Source organism: Parasteatoda tepidariorum, chromosome 4, assembly GCF_982258835.1.
Source record: "Parasteatoda tepidariorum strain Cologne lab strain chromosome 4, Ptep-v5.0, whole genome shotgun sequence".
NCBI classification, from domain to species: Eukaryota; Metazoa; Arthropoda; class Arachnida; order Araneae; family Theridiidae; genus Parasteatoda; species Parasteatoda tepidariorum.
In genome coordinates, this window is record NC_141758.1 from 3066183 (window position 1) to 3091214 (window position 25032).

Sequence of the window (25032 nt, forward strand, 5' to 3'; positions counted from 1 at the left end):
GGTAAATGTGCTTGTAAAGGAAGAAATACTGGGGACCTATTGCTTGATAAATAAGAGAAATTTTAGTAAGTATCGTTGTGTTAATAAAGGGATAAAAAGGATAGAGTAAACCTATTGCTGCAGTTACGTTGAAATATTCACTTTACATTATTGCTGAAAAGATATCGTGTTCATAGCCCGGGTCCATGCTACATTCATTTTTTTTTTCTTTCGATTTGTGTTGTTTAATGTACTTTGGTGAGAGTTTTCTAACTGAAGAAAAGAATATTCATTATGATTAAGAGCAGATTTTTGCCTTGGTACAGGAATAAAACACGTATATATGAATATTCATTTATAATATTCAAAAGAAGGAATTATCAGCATTATAGTTAAAGAAAAGGCCTTATTCATACAGTTTGTGGTGAAAAACATTGTTTCAAAATAAAAATTTACATTCTTCTATTTATAGTGAAAAAGCATATTTATTTATGCAATGTGCATGATAGAGAATTTAAAGGGGACCTAAAATGCCTTTAGATTGATATTTTTGTGTTCAACCTCATATAAGTGTAAAATATATTGATGCATACTAATTAATTCTACATTCTTGAATTTTTCCTGGAGAAATGACTTATTCATGCAGTTTGTGTGAAAAAGCTTTCAATAGAGAAAGTCATTTAACTGACCATTTTCGTATTCACACAGGGGAGAAGCCTTATTCATGTGATTTGTGTGAGAAGAAATTTTCATTGAAGTGTAATTTAAAGAGGCATCGTCGTATTCATACAGGTGAAAGGCCTTATTCGTGCTGTGTGTGCGATAAAACATTTAACCAGCAAAGCCAGTTGACCAGCCATTCTCGTATTCATTCTTTGGAACAACCTTACACATGCTGTGTGTGTAATAGAAGATTTTCACACAAGAGTAATTTAAATATACATTACCGTATTCATACCCAAGAGAAGCCGTACGCTTGCAGTAAATGTAATAAAACATTCAGAGAAACTAATAAATTAAAAATACATTTTCGCATTCATACGGGAGAGAAGCCTCATGCGTGCAGTGTGTGTCATAAGAGATTTTCTATCAAACATACCTTAAAATATCACTGTATGTACGCATGTGCAACAATTAAGAACTCTGCTTAAAAACATTTTTGAATTCATGCTCATTTAGATCTAGGTAATCTCAATTTTTTCTTAAATTGTCTTCCTTTTTGAATGCAATGTCTTAATTTTAACCCACTGATGGTTCCGCACGTAAAAAGTTGTATTTTAACCAGCAGTTTTCTCTGCATAGCAAAACTGGTTTTTTCAATGTTATTAGATAGGGAAATAGTGTGTAGGGGTAACACATTGTTCCAATTTTGCCCATTTGCTAAATCGTCAGTGGGTTAATTAAATCGTTAATTGCCTTAATTAAACTTTTCATTTTTTCAACAAAAAAATGATTGTAGAAGTATTTCACTGTTAGTATTTATTTCGTAGAAACAAGATAATTCTGTCTACCATAATATATTTACATTATATTTGAAGTCAATGTTATTGCACAGTGTATGGAATATTTACTTATAACTTTTTTCGCATACTGATCTTTTTTTTTTTTCTTTTTTTTTTGTAGTCTGGTATTAACAGATTCCCTGATTATCCAGACTTATCTTTGGTTCATTAACAAATCATTACTAAAAATTGGTTACAAAAAAAATCATTACTAAGTTATGCACGCTAATAATAAAAAAATTTTATTGTTAAAAGTTCTTATGATATATATATTACCGTCAATGAGGGAAATCAAGAGAATGTCCAATAACAATCACATAGTCACTTTGGTGAATATTCTAAATATTTGTCATATGCGATTTGATGTTATTTTATTCGTTGTCATTATAATTATTCGATATTTTAATGTCTGCTGAGGATAGATTAGGAGAAACATCAGTGTTTCAAGTACCGCTTAAATGCATACTGGGTAGTGGCACTTAAAAAACATCAATGTATTATGACATACCGGGCAGCGAAATATATATATATTTATTTAAGACATTTATATATTTAAGACATTTTCATACATTACATACATTAAGACTTAAAACAGATATATATTTAAGACATTTTCCAAAGCAACTACATGATTGTCAACATTCACCGGTAGAAGTCAACAACCACATAAAATAAATAAAATGTAAAAATATTTTGAAAGTCTTTGCATAATCATAATATAATAGCTTGTTTCTGCTTAAGAACTCTATTCTTGATTTGAGATGTGTGACCATAAAAACATTTTATACATAATTTTAAATTTCTATAAAGTTGTCAATCAATTATGACCTGCTTATTTTATTTTTTAAATTAATAATCATTTAATTCAATTGCGTAAAAAAAATGCAAAATTAATGTTAGTTAACTTTTTGTGTAAAAAAAAGTTATTGGAAGTATTTTTCAGACTTAAATAAAAAAAATATTAAAAAAGTTTACCCAAAAAGCATTTTGAAATAAAAATGCAATGGGTATATAAGCTAAGCATTTTTATCAGTTAATTATTATATGGGCCCTATATTTATCATATTTAATAAATTTCAGATAATTAAATTATTATTTTTAAATATTTTTTAACTAAATAATAAAGAGATATTTTGAAATGACGCATCTGAATCATAGAAAACTTCTTTCTGTACTTGCTAATATAAAGTGATAAAATTGTGAAAAGAGCTCTTCAATTCAAAGTTTGTTTTCTTTTTTTTTTAAAAATCTTGTCTCTAAAAATTGTGTACTATTTTTTATTATTACTTGATAACATAACTCAAAAATACTGAAAATTTTAATAAGAAATCCAATAATGTAAGAGTGAAATTTTTAAATGTTAATGTTTAATGTCTGTCAATAAAAATTCTGAAATGTTTTATACAATTATTGAACGGTTCCTCAGGAATGAATTTCCACAATTAAAAAAATCTCAGTCAATTCATATCATTATTAGTTAATCAAATGAATAAAAGGTTGACTAAAATTTAAAAGTGATTAATATCTGTGATTGTTGACTGCTCTTGACCCACATGAAAATAGTGATCTCTAAATCAAGTGCAAGAATTACTGTGCCTACTGATCTATGTATAAATAGAACAGTGCAAGAATGTGGCCAGCATTCCTGTGATGAATATTATTGCATTTCAGTGAAAAAATTCTGGATTTTGAGAGAGAAAATTTGACAATGTCTAGCTCGTTCTCTTGGTCTGCAAAAATGAAAGAGATTTTCAGTTTGACATCAAAGGGTGGGAGATCAAGTTTGAAATAGAAGTTCTCTTGCAAAATGGAACAAAACATATGTGGTTGCATCAAATCCTTGATTGTTGCATTGCACCTTTATCCTTCCCACCAAATCCATCTTAATGTACATGCATGTGGTTTCGCAAAGTTCAAATTTGTCCTTTTCTGTGATGACAGATGACGGTATGCCAAAATGGATTGTGGTTAAATGAATTGTTTAAAACATTGAACAGAACAGTGTGAAAAAAATATGCTTTTGCATAATTTATCTACATGGCAAAGAGAAAAACACATTTTACAAATACCCAATGATCTTTAAGGGCCTTTAAAAAACTAAAATCAGAAATAAGCACTTTTTGATAGCACAGCCTAGTATGTATCGATATATTGCAATTAAATATCCTTAGAAAGGGAGCCAATAAGATAGCATATTTGCCTCCCAATGAGGTTATACCAGTTTATCTCTCAGCAGTGGTGATTGATGCGGATTCTGCTTGCTGCAACCACACTCCTGATGTAAAAATGTCCTTAGTGGTAGACAGATCATGGGTTAGAATCTGCTTTTTGTTCAACTAACTGTGAGACATTTTGATAGTTTTCCTCTCCATGATAAATGGGGGTTGGTTCCATAAAAAAATTCTCCATGAAAGTTAGTTTGGCCCAATGTTTGATCAAGGAGTTCCCAATGTCTTCCAAAGTAGGTTCAAAATTTCAAGTCTACAGATTTGGGCATTGATAGTCGTTTCCTCGGATCCGGGTTGGCTGTTCGACGCTGGTTCTATAATATACAATAAAATTATAAAATGACGCAAAAAAGGAAATATCTTCATTTTGATACCGGTTTTCTTCTGCTGCAAGCGTCGAATATTCCATTCTTATTTCATTATGCCAGATTAATCTTTGAAAAAAGATAATTATAGCAAAAATATCTGTAATGGTATAAAGCTAAACAAAATAAATGGAGCTTAAATTAAGGTTACAGAAATATACATACCATAATCTTCCTCAGCATCTACATGCAAAATGACAGTAGGAGAGTTACAAGACAAACAGGTGGAAAATGGTTTAACCAGTAGAAAAAGAGGGACAAATTTGAACAAGATAATAAAAGGAAGATAAGAAGCGGGAGAGGATTTCGCAAGAATCTCAGGTGGTACACAATGTAAGAAATGAAATTAGAATAAATTTCCAAAAGCTGGGATACTAAAAAAATCATGAACTAAATTTAAGCATGCTAGGTGGGGTTATATGGGAAAAGTAACATAACTTTCTGATTAACCTCAAATATTTCATTATGTGTTGCTAAAGATTGTGAGGACCCAAATGTGATTACATTGCTGCTTGAGATTATTATTTATTTCAAAGTTTACTAAATATTTTAAAAATTGTAAAAATAACAATGAGCACAAATTGCACTTGGCTGAGTTTTGTGTCGATAAGGACCAAAAGGTGTATGAGAGCATGGGATTAGCGATTGCTCTTGTAGCCCAGACATTGCGCCATTAGATTATTATTTACTTCGAAGTTTACGAAATGTTTTAAATTGGGAAAATTTCAGTAGTAACAATGACCACAAATTACACTTCGTTGAGTTTGTAATCAACAAACTCAACAATCAAAACATTGTCGTAAAACAAACGAAATGGTAGATATTTGACTGATTAAATTTTGAAAAAATTAAGTTTTATTTCAGACTAAAAAATCCAAAATTGCTATTTTGCGAACACAATAGTTTTTTTTATTGAATGATTTCTTGTAAACAAAACAAATAATGTACGACTTTTATTTTATATGAAAATGAATTAGATGTAACAGAGAATTGTTTTCAGAAATAATGTTAAATATCTGTCTAACAAATGTTCAAAGTAAGAGTTTTATTCATATATGAGTAATATTTCAGAGTAAATCTGCTTCAATACATATGTGTCACAGGCTAGTTAAATAATTGAACACTTTTCAAACATTTCCAGGCTAGATAGACAAATCTCCAGTATTTTCTAATCATCCACACTTTTGCTGAGAACCCACATACTTTTAGGTTTATAAAAATAAATTCATCGCCAATTAGTGTGATTTATCTCTGGCAGTTTGCAGTATGACTCCAGAGTAGTGAAGACTTATTGTGATTAGCTCTATTACCTAAATCGTTTACTGCAATAAGCTTAAACAAAGTATGCCTGATAGATGCTTAATTCTTCGTATATTGCCAAAATTTAACAGGCCTTAAGATATCAGGCAGATTAGAAAATAATGAAGACCTTTGGAAATAGCCTGCTGCATTGCAAAATGTCAGCCATATTTACAAAAAGCCGAATTTTTAAATTTGTCTATGAAACATGCAGCTTCAGTGCATGCATACACTCAAATGATACTTAAAATATCTCAATGTTAACTTTCTCTGGGTGCAATCTGAAAGCAGTTGTCTTGAAGTATTCTTTTTTGTGTTTAGACGACAAAATATGTCGTTACACCATTCAGAGTCATTCTAGAACACTCCAAAAAAGAAGGAAAGCTACAAGCATATTCCAAAGGGGAAAAAAATCATTCGGAGACATTACAGAACGTCAACAGCATTTTTTCTTTTTCTTCTCTACAGCTAAGGGTGGAATGTCTGTCAAACTGATAGGTTGGTCTTCACAATTTTTATAAGGAATCTCGGATTTTTGGCTAATAATTGAAAAGTCATTTGATTCCTTAGTTCTAGAAAGGGAATTATATTCATGAATAGGAGAAACACCTGTGCTAGCAGGTCCCATCTGAAGATTCCACATTTTTTCAATCAGCAATTTAAAAACCTGTAATAAGTTAGAACATTGATACTGCTATTATGATTTAAAATTTTAACTTAAGATGTTAGAAATATTAGTGCTTTTATTAACATTTTTATTAGTAAATTAAAACACACACGTAATAACCTCTAGAAAGAGAATTTTTTTTGTACAGTACAGAACCCGTTATCCGGAAATCAGAAAACCAAAAAACCGGAACGAAATTCGATAAATTTTCCCGCTATTTTTAAAAAAAAAAATTTATAAGATTTTAGGATTTTTCTTTCTTTTTTGAAAGATGTTTACCTTACCATCATTTTAGAAATAATCATTAGTGTATTACTTCATTGTTTTTTCTTCTTTTTAAGATTATTTCTAAATATTTTTCTATTTTTAGTTGGGTTTAACTATAAAAAAAACGGCTTTTTGTAGCGATTCAGAAAGCCGGAAAAATCAGTTATCCGGAATAGCGGTGGTCCCGATCATTCCGGATAATCGGTTCCCTACTGTATATAAATTATGATGCTCCGTGGAAAAATGTCATTAAAGCATTTTGGACAGGGGATTCCTAAGAAAGGTATTAATCTGTTCCATTTTTATAAACTATGACAAAATATTAAGCAGATAAATTTTCAAGGGAGAAATAAACTAATTTGTAATCCCAATTATCGATGTTTATCAGAACAACGGATAGCTAAAATCATCAAAAATGAGTTTGTATGGTAGGTCTGGATTCTGATCTCGTTTTGTTGATCGTACTCAGGATCTCAACTTTCTTTCGATTAAGCGACTTTGATTGGTCTGAATTAGATAACATATAGGGTGAGGTTTGCCATGCTTATCCCTTTTTGTTATTTATGAGTGTTTTAATTATATCGCTTTAAAAATATTTTTGAAGTATTTATTCAACTTACTGCTTCAGTTTCTTGAGATTTATTAAATCATTATTGTTAATTTCTCTGTAGGAAAGGTTATAACTAATTACGTGTTAGAAATTAGCTCTAATTATGGATTAGATTTAATATATTAGTATTTTCACATTACATAATAATTCTCCCTCTTGAGAGTTGTTGTTGTTCATTTACGTCGCACTAGAGCTGCACATTAGGCTTTTAGCGACGGTCTGGGAAACATCCCTGAGGATGATCCGAAGACATGCCATCACAATTTTGATCCTCTGCGGAGGGGATGGCACCCCCGCATCGGTAGCCCGACGACCTGCACGCGAAGTCGAGCACTTTACGGTAGAACAGTTTAACGAGGACCAATACCGCACACCCTCGGTCCCTACGCAGGCTGATCCAAGTGGTCACCCACCCGCACTCTGACCGCAGCCAGTGATGCTTGACTTCGGTGATCTGCTGGGAACCGTGTCTTAACGATCAGTCCACTGCGGGACCCCTCTTAAGAGCGATTGAACCAATGGGCTAGCCAACTGGTCAGAACTTACCCCCTCATAGGGGTCCAACTAAAAAATATTCAACTCAATATTATGCCCAGAACATATTTAAATCATACAATAATAATCTAAAATAATAATATAATTTAATTAGATGCTTCAATATACCATATGCGGAAAGTTATAATTAGAAAAAAGTTCTTTCTTCATGAAAAGTTTTTAACATTTTCAAAGATTTGAAGAACCCATGAAAAAATCAATCCATTCTCCAGTGCTGTAAGAATTATAATTCTATCACTTGATTAATATTTTCATTGTCTCATATTATTCTTTTTTAAAACATTTTACGCATTAATTTATAAATAACAAATAATTTTTACACACATTATACAAAAAATTTCACTTTTTTTTTAAAAATACATTCTTCAAAGAAAATTTATTCTAATATACAAAATATTAACTTTTCATTTTAATACAATTATTATAAGTCAACATATTGAGAGCTGTAAAATTGTCATATTCTAAGAAAATTTAGAAATATTATATATTTTTTAAATAAAATGAATACATCAAAATTAATATGTAAAGAAAAACAGAGCTGGTACTCAGTGTGGCATACTTTATTCAGAGGTAAAACTGCTCTGCTCATTTTTAATGCCTTTTTTTTTTTTTGAAAACAGCAGTTTAAAAAATTTAGTTTTAAATGTTGTAAAATTATCATTTATAAGCTCCTTTATTATATATTATTCAATAAATACGTATTTTTTACTTTTGTTACAAGTAGCAAAAGTAAAAGTATTTCCATGTATGATTAGTCCTTTTGATAGAGAAATAAAAAATTTCTATGCTAAATTTTAATAGTCATTCAGAGAAGACAGTTCAGTTCAGAAAAGAACTCTTGATTTAGTAAGAAAGTTCCAGGAGAATCTTTGAATTAACAGATAAAATTCGCTTGAAAATATTAAGTTCGTAATCTCAGCAATAATTTAGCAAGTCCTTCATGGAGCAAAACTAAATTTTTTGTAGCTCGAAGAAATTTTTCATATGAAAAAAATGTTGAAATGAAGATGAACTTCGAAACTTGGTGAAAATTAAACATTTGAAGAGAGGTCATCGGAAGATAGGGAAAACTATTGTCAGTTTTAATTTTCTTCTGATTGAACGCAAATGATTCAGTATATAAATTATTTATGTCACAAGAAATTTAAAATAATTTATTGGGACAAGAAAATACTTATTTACTAAATCTTATCAATAAATAGAATACATTTCTAACACTCAATACGTCAAAACTTTCTCACAATATACACTCTATAACAAAAAAATCGACGCAGAATGATGCCGACTGGGGACGTATAGTCTTTAGCGACGAATCCTGCTTCCAACTGTGTCCTGACGATCATCGAAGACGTGTTTGTAGACGCACAGGGCAGAGGGGGAATCCTGCCTTCACTATTGCACGCCACACGGTCCCTCAACAAATCATTATGGTCTGGGGTGCCATTTCCTTTGACAGCCGGACCCCTTTGGTCGTCATTAGAGGTACACTTACTGCACAGCGGTACGTCGACGACATCCTTAGACCTGTTTTGCTACCGTTCCTTTTGCAGCGCCCTGGGCTGGTTTTTCAGCAGGACAATGCCAGACCACATACGGCACGTGTTGCTATGAACTGTCTGCAAGCTTGTCAAACTCTTCCTTGGCCTGCCAGGTCACCAGATCTCTCTCCCATCGAGCACGTCTGGGATATGATGGTAAGGCGATTGCATCTGGCACGGAATGTTGATGACCTCGTTCGACAATTGGATCGAATTTGGCAGGAAATACCGCAAGAGACCATCCGGGAGCTTTATCGGTCTATGCCACATCGTGTGGCAGCTTGTATCCAGGCTAGAGGCGGGTCAACACCTTATTGAACTTGTTACTGTAACTCTGCAATAAATTATTCAATTGTTCTGAAATTTTAATCATTTACTATTCTGTACATTGTCTTCCTATCCACCAATTTTCGTTTCAATCGGACAACTCCTTCTTGGTGCGTTGATTTCTTTGTTATAGAATGTATATAATATTAAAAAGAAATATATATTTTTTTAAAAAAAGTTTGAAAAACAAAGGCCGCATTGAATTAATTCACTTACTCGTTCAACATTTTCTCCTGTTTTCGCACTGCATTCCATATATTCCATGTCTTCCTGTTGAGCATAGGATTTCACTACACTCACAGACACTGACTTTCTATTTGGATCTTCGTTCTTATTACCAGCTGTAAACACAAAAGTTAAAATATTTATTTTACACAAAACTAATGACAGTGAAACCTCCTGTTATAGACACTCCTGCAAAACGGACACCTCTCAATACGGACATATTTTTAATTCCCCGAACCATTATGTACATTCTCCACAAAGCGGACAGTCATTTTGGCCCTGAAACGTTATTTTCTATCTCTTCAAACCGGACACAACTTTTTCTAAATTTGGAAAGAAAAAAAAACTATTTCTGCTTTAAATTGCAAGGGGGGGGGATGCACCTTTTCACCATTTTTAAAGCATGTAAATTTTTTTGCCTTATCCATAACTGAAAATATTGTTAAGCTATTTAACTACTGAAGAATCGACCTCTCTCCTGTCACCTTGCCTTAGCTTTGTAAAGAAAAGAGAGAAAATGATACTGCTCTCCTGAAATAATTCAGACATAGGCATCTTTTCATCTGAACCACAAAGGTTATGACAACTTAAATGCTCTCAATGCTTCTTGCTTGAAAATTTCTTTAATTTTCTTATCAATTTGGAGACTGTATTTAACACAGATGAGGTAAAAAAGAGAACAGAAGAATAGTATTTGAGGTGTTCTTATAAATGAAACATTAATTCAGACACTTAATAGCTGATCAATTGTGAATAATCAACTCCATAGGTCCTCATGACTTACAAGTAGGCATTGTTTTTTTCTGTGAATCGTGGGAGGTTTACTTTCAAAAAGATATTAACCACGTTCCCTATCAAATGATAGATAGGTGTAAGGGGATGTAAACCTAATAAATGAAACCGACAGAGGACTGCAAGCTCCTATTCGGTATCATATATCTCTAACTGGAATATAACTAAATTATATTCATTTATCTGTAGCTACATCTGGAATCATGTATTTATATCAAACTTCTTTATATATCCTTTTATATCTTTCTTAAAGTTTAAATATTGTTGACAGTTATTGTAGATTATTTAATTATTCCTTCATCTTTGAAAATATTCTAAAAACAATTTACGGCGTTAAACTTCGTGATTTGGTTTGGGTACCCTTCCCGTAAGCGGGGAACTCTCATAAACGAAATCGAAAATTTGATTTTACTCTTGAAATAATTAAGGGGGTGAATACTAGGCTTACGCCCCTTCTGAAATTTAGGCATTCGTGAAAATAAAGTTAAAAAGAAGTTATTTTAGAAAAAAAAAATTTCAACTTTGAAGTTACTTCTTTAATTAAAAACCTTATTGCCTTCTGAAATTTTAATGAAGTGTGAATAATGTGCTTTTCAACTGCTGAATTCTAGACATTCGTAAAAATAAAATCAAGTCAATTCGGTAATTTTAAAAAATAAGACTATTTTTTTTTAATTTTAAAGCTATTTTTCAAAAAGAAAACTATTTTCTTCTGGTATTTAATTGATAGGCGAATTATGTATTTCGTCCTTTCTGAAATTTAGACATTCACAAAAATAAAATTAAGTTAAATAAGTAAAATTTAAAATAGAGAAAATAAACTTTTTTTCCAATTTTGAAGCGATTTTTCAAGTTGAAAACTTCATTTTCCTCTGAAATTAAAATAAAGAAGCAATTAATGTAATTCACCCCTTCTGAAATTTAGACATTTATTAAAATTAAGAAGTTAAATTGGTAATTTTCGAAAAAAAACCCTTTTTTTTTCAACGTTGAAGTTATTTTTGAAATTGAAAACTTTATTTTTTTCTGAAACTTGAGAAGGTGAATGTGCTTCGCCTCCTCTGAAACATTCATGAAAATAAAGTCAAGTTAAATTGGTAATTTTAGCTCTTTTAATTGCATTATTTAAATTATCTTTTTTAAATTAAAGCAAAAATTTTTTGTTTCATTGTTTTAATGTAGAATTATTAATATGCTTTTCATCAGTTTGATAAATTATTTGCAACATAAACATAATTTCAACTTTTTAATATAAACAGTACCATAAATGATTCCCATTCTTAATTAAGTTTCTCTTCAGATAACAAGAAAACATAAAATAGTTTTCGAAGGAGGTCAGCAAATGTTTTCATTTAATTTATAATTGTGTATTTATGTACTGTTAGAATTGATTCTTATAATTGTTCAGATAATAATTTTTATTATGTTCGCATATCAAATTCATTTATATATTACGTTAGTTCATGATTTTACCAGTCGCCCGGTGGCTGAGCGGTAGCGCTTCGCGCTGTCGTGCCACAGGTCCCTGGTTCGATCCTCGGGCCGGGCAAGGTTGACTCAGCCTTTCATCCCTTCAGTGGGTCGATAAATGAGTACCAAGCATGCTTGGGAACTAAACATTGGGGATTCCGCGTTCGGCTGACCACCTGACCGGAACATCTGCTCCTGCACCCCAGAGTCCAAGGTCAGGAAAACTGAGATGGGCACAGTAGGCCTTGGCCCTCTATGGGCTGTTGCGCCACTGAGTTTAGTTTTCATGATTTTACCATTTATTATTTGTGTATGGATTTTGTTATTAGTTTATAATAATGAATGTAATTTTTTTTTAAATTGTAAAGCGAGTTTTCGAATTTTTTTAAACAGTTTTTTTTTCTTCAAAAATGAAAGACAACCTTTTATTTAAAAATGAAAGGCAATCTTTTACTCAAACATGAAATGCAACCTTTATTTTTATATTAAAAAAAAACACCATTTAATTTTATGAAAAAAAACCCAAAAAGACCACATTTAATTTTATAAAAAAAAACTATTAACATTATTTCGTTGAGAATAGTTTTAAATCATTTAAATAAATCATGGTTTTTTTCAATCAATAAAGAATAATAAATGAAGTTCTTTGAAATAAAAAATTTGTTTTTGAGTTTTCGAGGATTCTTTCTACTTTTACGAATGACATTCCAATATATGAATGAATTCTAAAGAATAAGCATTATCTTTATTTTATTGAAATAAATTTCAAGTCTTTTGCTTCCAAAGCACAAAAAAGGTATAAGTGGTAGTTTTATTTACAAAAAGTAAATAAATAAAAATGACAGAAGAACTGTTAATTCTAAAAGCTGGAAAAAAACACAATTGAGAATGCATTGTATGAACTTCAAAAGGTGTTTTTTCCACTACTTGCCTTATTTTTTAAATTTACCATTTTATTCTTTTATTATATGATAACAACATTATATACAGCAGAGCTGAAACGCCAAATTTGTTACTCAATTACTCCCTCTCATGTAAAATAAACCGTTTAAAAAAAAACTCTATACACCAACAATAATTTATATAATCATGATCATTTTAATCAAAATACAAAAAATTAACCACAGTTTACATTTTAAACAAAAATATCAAAAAATATATTCTGAAAGAAAAGTTTCATTTAAAATTTCCATAAGATTTTATTTTTCTCAGTAATAAAAACTGTTTTAATTAGACAAAAAACATATTTTTAAGAATGGGGCAATTTGTTTCCGTAACATTTGGAGGGCAAAAGTTTTCAGCGTAATTTTTTTAATCCAAGTCTTATAGAATCAAAAATCTGAATCCGTCGCAAAATTCAGAGAAGTACTTTTTTGTTGTTGTGTGATTTTATAACTTAAAACATCGTTTGCACTTATTAATTAGTCCTAGAACGTGAAGGTTCGATCATCAGATCAAAAGTTATTCAAGGTGGTCCACTTATTCTTTTCCTTTTTTTCTTACTTATTTTTTATTGCGCACTGTACAATAATAGTTCCTAGGTTCGAATCCTGCCAGCAGCTAATGAACATCTCCCTCACACATTTCTCACTCCACATCGCTTTTGAGATTTGCTCAAATATAAGTGTATAATGCTACAATTTTGTATGCTGTTTCAATATTTGTTGCAAACTCAACTAATATTTTTTTCGGAGCTATTTCGACACATTTAGCTCAATTTTGAGAAATACTTTTTTGAAGTTTATGCCTGAATCAAAATGTAAATTACAAATATATGCCTAAATAAGTTGTTTTTGAGGAGCGAAAAACCATGTTTGTGACACTTAGGATCAAAATGTATTGCTCAGTATAAACAAATTTAAAGGAGTTAAGCTATAAAATGCATTCATTAAAATTTTTCACATTTAATTTTTTTAAAATTTGTTTCCGATTCATAAATCATTTCTGTTAACTATTTTGATAGTGTGAATGTAATCATTAAATCATGGTCCTCATAATCACCCGAAATAGAGTTATGCAAACTATAACGCATATTAATGTGACGAAATAACTATTTCAGATGAAATAATAACTATTTTTAATAATAATATCAAAATAATAAAACTGATTTTAAAATAATAAAACGACCCAACTCCAACAGTTCCCCTCCAGTCAAAAAAAGATTGGCACGCCACTGGTTATGTGAGAATAAAGTGGAAAATTTAAACTGTCATATTTTCCTGGAAAACTCGAAAATTATAACCATCTCAAACGTGCTAATTCATTAAAAAGTAACTGATGGTTTAAATGTTGTAATAATTGTGAAGGGATAATGAATAATAATACCAAGTACGACGGGTGCTTCTTCGTTGAATGACCTGAATTCAGACAGCCATCCAGATAGTTTGTGGAAAGTGGGCATGTTCGTAACATCATACACCAATATACAGCCATCAGCCTTTCTGAAATACCTGGAAAAAAATACACATCACGAATAAAATTCCAGATTCTTTATTTCACATCTTCTCGTAGTCAATGCATTTTCTCCATTCATTTTTGTTGCTATTGACAATCAATTGATCACTGTGATTATTCTGATTGAAGGTAAGGTACTTTCAATTGACGTTTGGCTATCTCTACAGAGATGTTCAAAGACAGAATTAGATAAGTTGATCTTCAGTCTATCAATTATTCGAATAGTAAACGACAAAAGTGCGTTTTCTCATCTCTTTGCTACAGACAATCAATTGATCGGAGTTGTGTGGCTCAGGAGATGGAGCGCTCGCCCCCTAATGAGTTGCCCCGAGTTCGAATCCCAACGATGGCTGGTCAATACGAGTTCTGCCTCACGCTGACCACAGTGCTGACGTAAAAATATCCTAGGACGAATCAGTCCCCTTGCCGTCAGGCTAACCGTGGGCGGTTTAAGTGGTTTCCCTCTCCATGTAACGAAATTACGGGTTAGTTCCATCAAAAAAGTTCACCCCAGGGGAAGTTTCCAACAAAGCTTGATCCAAGAATTTCTTTGTCTTCTGGATTCAGTTCAAAATGACAAGGCCATGGTGTTGAACATTGATAGTCTGTCGAAAATTGGGGTCGGCTGTTCAACGCCGGTTATAAAATAAAATCAATGGATAGATTTTAATGGATGCATGATTGAAGGTAAGTGCCGTCAGTTTTGACATCTCACTAATTATCACCCACGTTCGAAATCACTAAAGTTAAGATAAATAAAAGAACCGGGTTCATATGCGCATGAACAGTCACTCTGTAATGATAAGGAAACGCCATTTCTGATTATAGATTATTTCTGCTATTCTCAATACTTATGTTGTGCCCTACCTCCCCACCAAACTTAGAACCGCTATTCTAAATCTCTGGACTTATCATTATAATACATCTATTTTATTTGTTTTAAAAATCCCATTCCTTCCGCCATTTAATTTTAACGTTTTGTTTTTTCGTCCTTCCATAGTCGTTGTAAATTCCAATTTTTGTATCAAAAAAAGAGAAGAGGTGAAACTTACTGCGGTACAATAGATTTGTATATCTCCTGACCTGCTGAATCCCAAATGACGAGTCTGATTTTTGTACCTTCCACTTCGACGTCTTTGAATGCGTGGTCAACAGCTATGGTCGCGCTCACTCTAGCTGAAATCAAAAATATTAAACCGTTAAACATTTTTTCATAGTGAAAAGTATTACAGAAAACCTCTAAGTAGCGAACACCTCTACTTATTACGACCACCTTTGGGAGGCAAGGAATTTTTTTCATAGGCTTAGAGTTGAAGAAATCCTTCAGGAGAGACAATTAAAACCTCTCCCAGCGAACGGGCAAACATTTGCACCGAAAGAGGAAAAGGTCCAATAAGGAAACACGAAAAAATATCAAAACAAAAAATTTAACAAAACAAATAAGTAGATTAATATCTATTCGAAATATTTGTGTGAGACTAATTTAGAGATCTGTTGTTGTTGTTGCTGTTGTTAATTTACGTCGCACTAGAGCTGCACAATGGGCTATTGGCGACGGTCTGGGAAACATCCCGGAGGATGATCCGAAGACATGCCATCACAATTTTGATCCTCTGCGGAGGGGATGGCACCCCCGCTTCGGTAGCCCGACGACCTGCGCGCGAAGTCGACCACTTTACGGTAGCACAGTTTAACGAGGACCAATACCGCACACCCTCGGTCCCTACGCAGACTGATCCAAGTGGTCACCCACCCGCACACTGGCCGTAGCCAGTGATGCTTGACTTCGGTGATCTGCTGGGAACCGTGTCTTAACGATCAGTCCACTGCGGGACAATTTAGAGATCTCTTTTTGACGATAACAACCTCATGTTGCAGCCAGAGAGCGCTAAAGACGATGCTATCAATGATTTACTTCTAGAGTTGGAAGTTAAATGAGAAGGGAAAAAAATAAATAAGCATCTCAAACTAACCTCTTCTCACCTTTTAAAACTAACTAATTTTTATGAAATAAAATGAAATGTAAACTTAAACAACAAAAACATAGTTGTTTACTCATTTAAAATAGTTTTATCATTCATAATTGGTTAATTTGTTTTTACACGGTTATATATCAGTTGGGATCATTTTTATAGACGCTAAAATTTATTCAGAGATCGATCCGTCTTTTCACGGCGCCAACAGAAGTGGCCTTTCCGCACCAAGAAAATGACACTGACTCATATCCCAAATCTAGCAACCATGTCACCTTTTTTAACAACACAGTTCAAAATAACTAAAACAAACTTTCACTTCATACTCATTAGAATGACTTAATATCTTATGAAATGAAACATATTTGAGCTCAAAAATTATATAAATTATTTCTTTTATTGAAACCAAAATTATATCGCCTTACCGAATAAGCTGTAGTAAGCAACTATATACTTTCTAACCGAAAGTAGAGCAGGTCGAGAGATTGATGTTGTTTACATTTATATTGAAAATATCATCTATCAGGAACAGTGCATGAAAGGAAACTGGTTTCTGTTCTGATTGACTTTTATGATTCATCCAATTAGAATAATAATGTTATTTTATGAAAAGTAAAAAAATCCTGCAACGGTCTGTTGTGGGCCAAGAGGGTCATGGAGGTTAAAAGACACCACAATTTCATGACTAACAGCTTGATGGTCAGCATTGCGCACAGGTTGCCTTTATTTCCCAGACAAGTTTGTATCCGCCCATTTGAAGCTGGGCTTCAAGCTGCCCTTGAGAATAAAAATTCTACTTATATGACAATTATATGTCATATATCACAATTGAGTGCCTTAACTACTGAGCCATTAATGCTCACTTTTGCTTTATTCTCACTCAAGCATAAAAATTATAATTTTTTGAACTGGCATTTGTAATTTAATTATTGACTAATGAAGATATCACACCTTTATAGTAACTAATTCAAGAAAAAAACATATTCTTACAGAAATCTGCGATATTGGACTTTAAAAATCGCGTGAACATGAATCGCGATATTGTATTTTAAAAGCTCATGAATATGAATTGCGATATTGGATTTTAAAAACGCGAAAATACAAATTGAGGTCGTATCGAATTTTAAAGCGCGTAAATACAAATCCAGATATTGGATTTCTAAATCCCGTGAATAAGAATCGCGACGTACGATTTTTAAATCGCTTAAATATGAATCGCAAAGCGCCACTTTTAAATCGGAAAAATACAAAAATAGATGTTTGATATTAAAATCGAATAAGAATCAAGATTTGCGATTATAGCACACACAGTTCCAAACATTCAAATTGTAAAAATCCGCCAAACAAAAAGAACTGAATCGGCGGAAGAATCACGTGTTTGTAAACGTATCGTTAACGAGATTAGCAAAAGTTTCGAAATTTCATTACATTAAAGATTTTTGATTCCCGGAAGTTCGCGAACCAATGGTCTTAAGATACGCGAAATATCACATATTCTGCTTCTAGTTTTTAGATCCGAGAGAATGATACGAAAATCCCGGAATTCCGTGGTACAACCGGAATACAATCACCCCCGAGTATTAAAATACAAGTCCTGACACGTTAATTTCATTCAATGCATTTTTGACCAGAATTTTATTGAAATATAAATTAAGGGCTTCAGAACATATGTTTATAAGTACATTCCTACATAAGTTATTATACATTCATACATTTTATAAGTTGGATGACAAGAATTCCTACAGCTTTATCTTTAACCGTTAACAAAAAAGTGAACTGTCTAATGAATAGGGTCCCGGAAAAATATGACAAAATAATTGACCATAATTTCCTCCAAGCTAAGTTTTTCAAAACGTTCTGCAAAGGAGAGGTTCTGTCCTAGCATGTCAGAATCCTCTTCAAATTTGCCCAAAGTTTGCTTTAATCTTTCATAAAATAAAATTTTTACTAGATTTATTTTACAAAGTTGAACTTCTTAATTACGAATTTTGTATCAAATGAGAGTTCTAGCATTACTTGGTGTAAAAAAGCATACAATAAGTTCTTACCTGCGAATTTTTCATGCACATATCGCTGTACGATTGAAGTTTTACCAACACCTGAATAATAATAATAATATCAATTATTTAATTATTAAACAATCAGTCACTTAAAACACGAATGGCCTGTCAAACGTTAATTTGGATAAAGTGCTCTAACTAACTTGTGATCTAATATAAGTTTCACATTCTAAGATGCAGTCTTCATAAGTTCGAAGAAAAGCTCTCAAATATGCTAATCAATGAGTGCAAACGATATTTTACTAAACGAAATCAAACACAAAAACATATTTTCACTGAATAAACACATCTTTTTTCTTGTTGATGAATTTGGTATCGAATTCTCAAAATTAGTTAGAAGTGTAGTAGCAAGTTGAAATAGTTTTAATTAGTCAGGAGAATGGTTATGAAATTTGAAATTTATTAATGTTAATTTAACTTTTCGCCATATTTCGAGAAATCTTTTTATCGAATCAAAAAGATTTTGCACGCGATTATGAAGCTTGTTTAGTCAAATAAAATTTCTCACTAAAAAAAGTTTTTTTTTTTTTACAACTTCTATTTAACTTACTACAGGTTTGAAATATTTCGAAAGGTATACAAACTTTTACATAACTAAGATGGCTCCGCTCACTTACCCTTCAAATAGGAAACGATATTTATCTTTATAAAGATACAATACAATATATTGTATTAAGTATTTTTTTTTTAAATATTTAAAATAAATGGTAAAATTCATGTCTTGCAACACATGTTACTATCTATTTTTTTTTTTCCTTTCTTTTTTTGACATCAACTTAAAGCTTGACTTTTAAAAGATCTCGAGAGAGAAAAATACATTTTCCTACAATGGATAATTAGTCAATATTCAAAGAATAAAAAATTGAGAAAGCGTCATTTGGTGAGAAAAAGGAAATGAAAATTGGAAAAATTTCGAAATATATTTATTCAGAGAAAGTTCGTTTTTATGCCTGATTTCGAAATTTAAAATATCGTCTCCACTAATTAATTAGCATATTTGAGGTCAACCTGTCAAACCATCAAAATTGAGTCCTAGAAAGTGAAATTTCGATCATTAGATCAAAAATTATTCAGGGTGTTTCGTTTCTGATTTTTTTCCCCCCTGCTTATTGTACGTTATAGAATGGTTTAATGAAATGTAACTGTCTGTTATCATTAGTTATTTTTTTTTTAATCATTTAGTGAATGAAATGATGAAGATTTATGTATAATTTTTTACATAAAATTATTACTCGCACGCACTTTTTTAAAACTATGTTCTCTAATTACTTATGAATTTGTTCTGTGATCCATTTGTTACAAGTACTGTCGTGTAATTGTGTAATCAACATAGCGTCAAAAAAAATCAAAATTGAGATTTTTATATATTTGCATTCGTATATTCAAAAAAATAATCGGCTACAAATCTAAAAAAAAAAAGCTTTTTTTTTTAAAAAAAGAATTTATCACACTGTCAATATTAACAGATTCTTTTAATCACTTAAAAATTTAAAATTTTTTACAAAGTATGCATTATAAAATATTCTTCAAACTTGTCATTGGCAAATTTTCTAATAAGTAAATTAAAACATTTACCTGATTCGCCAACAAGAATAATATTCCACTTCGTGGTGGGTTCCATTTTAAAACGTTACTTCCTTATTTACAAAATAGAAAAACACACGCACACATTGTGCATAAATCATTCGTAGAAATTATCCTAAGGATTTCGAAACACAAGAATAATATCTGCTGCCTATGATATTTCAACAATCACACGGTATTCACAGAGAAAGAGACAAAGGTTTATTTTATATCTCATTCAGTATTCTTGGGGATAACAATTTCATTATTTTTAAGATAATTCATTATCAGTGTTATTTCTCCGATGACTGTTCCGTTGATAACCGTGAAAATGAAACTCTCTTGACTCATCATGATAGTAATCACCCAATTTTGTTTTTCTTCGGCATTTTAGCAGAAATTCGTATCTATTAACGAACCCCTCATTCAGTATTTTAACATTATGCTTTAGTTTAAAAATAGGAGTAGATGACGCCTCTAATTTAAAATTTTAAAAATTCTAACCCCTTAAAAAAAAAGGATGATTTTTAGTTTTCTCTTCACAATAACGGACCGATTCTAAGCTTTTTTTTTATATAATTTCACAAACAGTTCACACAGTCTTTCACAAAAAGTCTTGACATATACCAGGTATTTGTAAGTTTACAAAGAAATAGGACTCTTATTTCTCAAAGTCATAAAATTATAAGGAGATTTTTTTTCTTCAAATTTCTCAAAAAAAAAAAAAAGAAATTCTTTTAAAAAAAAAAAAATGGTTGAAGCTCTATTTTTATTGAAATTTTCAAAGACAGTTGACAATTGGGTACTAGCACACTTCAAGACGAAGATCACAATACTCACACACATGTGACTTATGACGTCAGCTCCAGTTGATCGTTCAAAAGCAAAATGGCATCTTAAATAGAATGGAAAGAACAGTTGCAAACGCAAACAAATGCCACGTTTTAACAACCAATCAGGATCAATACACCCACACTACGTCACTTGCAGGTATCCCATTACATAATTTATAATCAGATATGTAACTTTGATATTAAATATAAATTGTATTTTTTAAAAAATAAAAATGAGGACTTAGTTTTTTTTCTCCGTCACTCTTGTGTTTTTTAAAACGGGCTTCTAGACTGGCAGCACAATACACAGTTATTTTTAAAATTAAAAGCGAAGATAAATTGGGTAATTACAAAAGTATTCGATTACGAAGATATTTTCCTCGTATCAATTTAGCATAACAATTATGTTCGATGCTGATTTATTTAAGAAGTTTACAATTATTCTAAAAATAACTGTAGTTGGGGCAAAAATTATGATTCAAACAAGCCCTTCTACACAGAGATTAAAATTATCATGGTTTACATAAACCAGAATTTAAGTATTTAGTTACGAGAAGAACTGAACTCTGAATTAGAATATGACATTTTCATCTTGATTTTAAGAAACTATAAAAAAAAGTATTCACCATACATTTGTGTTGTGTATCTCCCATATAGGCTTTAGTTGTTCAACTGTTTGATCCCGTAAAAGCTGACTAATAATCTTAACTATTTAAGCATCTTAACTATTTAAGTTATTTTCACTTTTTAAAAAAAATAAATAAATAAATAAAAAAATACGGGACAGAACAAAAGTTATAGTCTGCCAGTGACCAGGGTTCAGAAAGAACAGGTTTGTTCTCTTAATTTCTTTTTTCGTCTTTCATTTTATTTATTTACTTATTTATATTTTCAAAAAAATAGAAGGATAACTACACTTCTTTTCTCTTCATGAAAGTATCTTTTTATGGGAGGAAAATGCCATAATAAGATCGCTTATTAAGAAAAACATGCATTGTAGCCGAAGTATTGTTTTTTAATTATACTAGATTTTTCGAATTCTAAATCACTATAAACGCGCTCCTGTAACAGCCCGCTGTGGGCCAGGGATTCATGGGGGTTAAGGCTTTACAAATTTGTGAATAACGGCATGACTGTGGAAATATGGCCAGAATTGCGCACAGGCCGCGTTTACTTTCCAGACAAGTTGGTACCCATAGCTAAACGGGCTTCCACTGAGGATCGCACCTCAATCCTTAACCATGTGCATATAACTTTCAGTTAACTTTAAACTTAGTTAATAATTCCATCCAACTTATAGAATTCTTAAATCAAGTTACGTAAAAAAAGTTTTTCTTTACAAGATTTACGGTCTTATGAAAGATAAACATTTCAAATTTTTTAAAAATATTTTGAGATAATTCAATATATTTAAAGACCACTTTTAATACTATTGGTTTGTGGAAAACGATATAAGGATAAATCATTTTCAAATTCAATTTCTTAATTATAAAAATTTTCTTACAGTCTTAGCTTATAAATCTAAGATAAATATTTTAGTCTTAATAAAAAATATATTTAAATATAAAAAATACAGATTATGAGAAGAAAAAATAATGATTTTTTTTTCTTTTTCAAAAGTGCTTTTAATAAAACTTAAATCGAATCAAAGAGAATCGAATTCTGCTAGTAACTGAGTGATTGCGTTCTATCTCATTTATTAGTTCCAGTATTTTTTCTTTTAAATTTTAGAATGTATTTAACACTTTTTATAACCACATCCAAAGGAGTTTGAACATTATTGGCTTTGATTTCAATTTAAAAGGACGTGAACTATTAAGGTATAGAATATTAATAACAACAATAAAAATTAAACTACTTTCTGACTGCTTTTTATTTAATGGAATGTTTTAAAAACTAAACAAATGGCAGAGGGCCATATTTAAAACATTAATCTAAAGGACAAATTTTGCATTTATTGATAATATATAATTTTTACACGGTTTCTTACGATTAATCTTTTCTTTGGAATATTTTAAAATGAAATGTTTGAAAATTTTTCCATTTATGCTTAATTATATCATTCTTCAAAATCAAAAATTTTTCAATCAAAAAAGGAAATAGAATTAAGAATTACTACGAAATAAAGTGTGACTTTTGTTAAGTGTTTTAAATATGCATGTTTACGTATATAAGATGTGTTAAACACGTGCAAAAACCCAAAAATCAAAACATCCTTAGAACAACTGCAAAAACACAAGTATCTAAGAATGTTTAGAACGATTACAAAAACAGTTGTTACAGAAAATGATTAGAACAATTGCAATAACAAATATATTTATTTTATTCGATTCGCGAAAATAGACAAAAATGGTCGCCATCCCAATGGTAAAATTTAAAATGGTCGTCATTATTTGTAATCGATTAACAATACTAGAATTTTTAATTCACGTGAATTTTCTTTAGTATCAGCTGAACACAGGCTATATTATCAAGTTTTAATCGAAGGAAATCCTAATCTTATCAGCTATGTTCTCTTGTTTTAAACATTTTCTACACTTACTTAAGTTACTTTTCTTTCTAATTTTCAATAAAATAAGAAAAACATATGAATGGGAATGCATACCTGATTCGCCGACTAAAATTATATTCCAGTTTATCACTGACATATTTGAACAGTTTGTTCTAACCCAAACAACCAAACCACGTGATCGGAGTTAAATACAAGCATCCGCGCCTGTTTCGAAACGTAGAAAAAGGACACTAAATATGACTCGCAAAAGTGAAACTAACACACGACATTAAAGGTGATTTTATTTCCTCATAAATATCGCCAAGATATGCGAGGAATAGTTGATATTTGATCTGCTTTCTAAGTTTTGCTCTTTGTGTAAGTATATGGACAAGAGTTAATCTGCTTAAAACCAGACGACGAAAGGCTGTAATTTGTCTTTCGTTTCAATTGTTTATTGACTTTGAAGCTTTTTCGCTTTCGGCAAGGTAAATAAAAAGTCTCAGTCGAAGTACTTTAAAGTCAAAGTAAAGTTTTATTTCTAAACTATGTACAGTACAGTGCGAAAAAAAAATTTAAACCCTAAATAACTATTGATCCTTATGATCCGATTTTCAAGTATTGAGACTCAATCTTAATGCTTGGTTTGAACAGCTAACCTTGAAAATGCTAATTAATTAGAGAATATAATATTTTAATTTACGAATTATACACATAAGCGTACTTTCTCTAATTAAATATACCTTTCATTGTAAGCTTTATGTAAAACTGTGTTTAGTTAACAATTTAAATTAAGAGCAAAAATTGTAAAATGTTATTTCCCATTCGCACTATTTTACTAAATAATCTTTTTGAAGAAAAACATGTAAAGAGTTATTCAAATAAAACCAACTTTTAAAGATTATTAAAATAACAAAATTGAGGATAAATTTACAACGACAACCGAGTAAAATTATTCAGTTAAAATTTTTCCCTTACTGAACCTGAAACTAATTCTATGTTATTGCTATGAAACATTTTGGGGTTTTTCAACTCAATACTCTTTATTTAGAGATAATAATTAATAAAAAGTTTCAAAAAATTTTAATTGTTTTATAAAAAATTTAGGTTTAGTAGATCCCAAGAACCTATACAAAAACATAAGTTAGGTTGTTACTGATAATCTCAAATTATCAGAGAAAATAGAAAAGAGTTGAAAATTATTTATTGGAAACATCTCCATGTTTCAGTGCCAATTAATTAGGATTTCGATAACGGGTTGGTGTTTTCCTCGTTTGATTATTAACTTGCTATCCCAGACATGCTTACTTTTATAACAAGGGTTTCAAATATGTTATGTATATAAAGGGCGGACATTACAGAACACTCTGCATAAACATTAATTTCATGTGTATAATTTCAAAACTATCATGCTAACAATAGACCCGAGCCGTGATGGTTCAGAGGATGGAGCCTTTAGATAAGGTGAACCGAGTTTGAATCCGAGCGATGGTTGGTCGATACGAATTCCGAATCCGGCTTGCACTGACCACAGTGCTGACATGAAATATTCCAAATGGTAGACGGATCATGGGTTAGAGTCCCCTAGCAGTCAGGCTAACCATTCTCGTGGTCTTCCTCTCCATGTAACGCAAATGCGAGTTAGTTCCATTAAAAATTCCTCCACGCAGGCAAATTTCTCCCAATACTTGATCCAGGAGTTCCCTTGTCTTCTGGATTGGGTACAGATTTACAAGGCTCGGGAGTTGAACATTAGTAGTCGTAAACGCAAAAATTGGGTCGTCTGTTCAACGACGGCTATAATATATATATTAATGGGTGATTCTCACGAAAC

General features: G+C 31.2%; 1 protein-coding gene across 4 annotated transcripts; it reads right to left on the reverse strand.

Annotated features, from left to right (window-relative positions):
* Nucleotides 1–3485: 3485 nt before the first annotated feature.
* Nucleotides 3486–23561, reverse strand: LOC107453892 (ras-related protein Rab-18). Of its 4 annotated transcripts, none has more exons than XM_087160522.1 (6): nucleotides 19887–20090; nucleotides 18300–18350; nucleotides 15331–15454; nucleotides 14150–14274; nucleotides 9554–9678; nucleotides 3486–4023 (listed from the first exon to the last, which is right to left on the reverse strand). In XM_087160522.1, the coding sequence occupies exons 1-6, from the start codon at nucleotides 19930–19932 to the stop codon at nucleotides 3949–3951; spliced, it is 546 nt and encodes a 181-aa protein (XP_087016648.1). In that variant the 5' UTR covers nucleotides 19933–20090; the 3' UTR covers nucleotides 3486–3948. The 4 variants fall into 4 exon arrangements, with proteins under 4 accessions (XP_087016648.1, XP_042900561.2, XP_042900560.2 ...); XM_043044627.3 differs by lacking the exons at nucleotides 3486–4023; nucleotides 19887–20090 and adding exons at nucleotides 5101–6040; nucleotides 23313–23561; XM_043044626.3 differs by lacking the exon at nucleotides 3486–4023 and adding an exon at nucleotides 5101–6040 and having other exon boundaries at nucleotides 19887–20163.
* Nucleotides 23562–25032: the final 1471 nt, after the last annotated feature.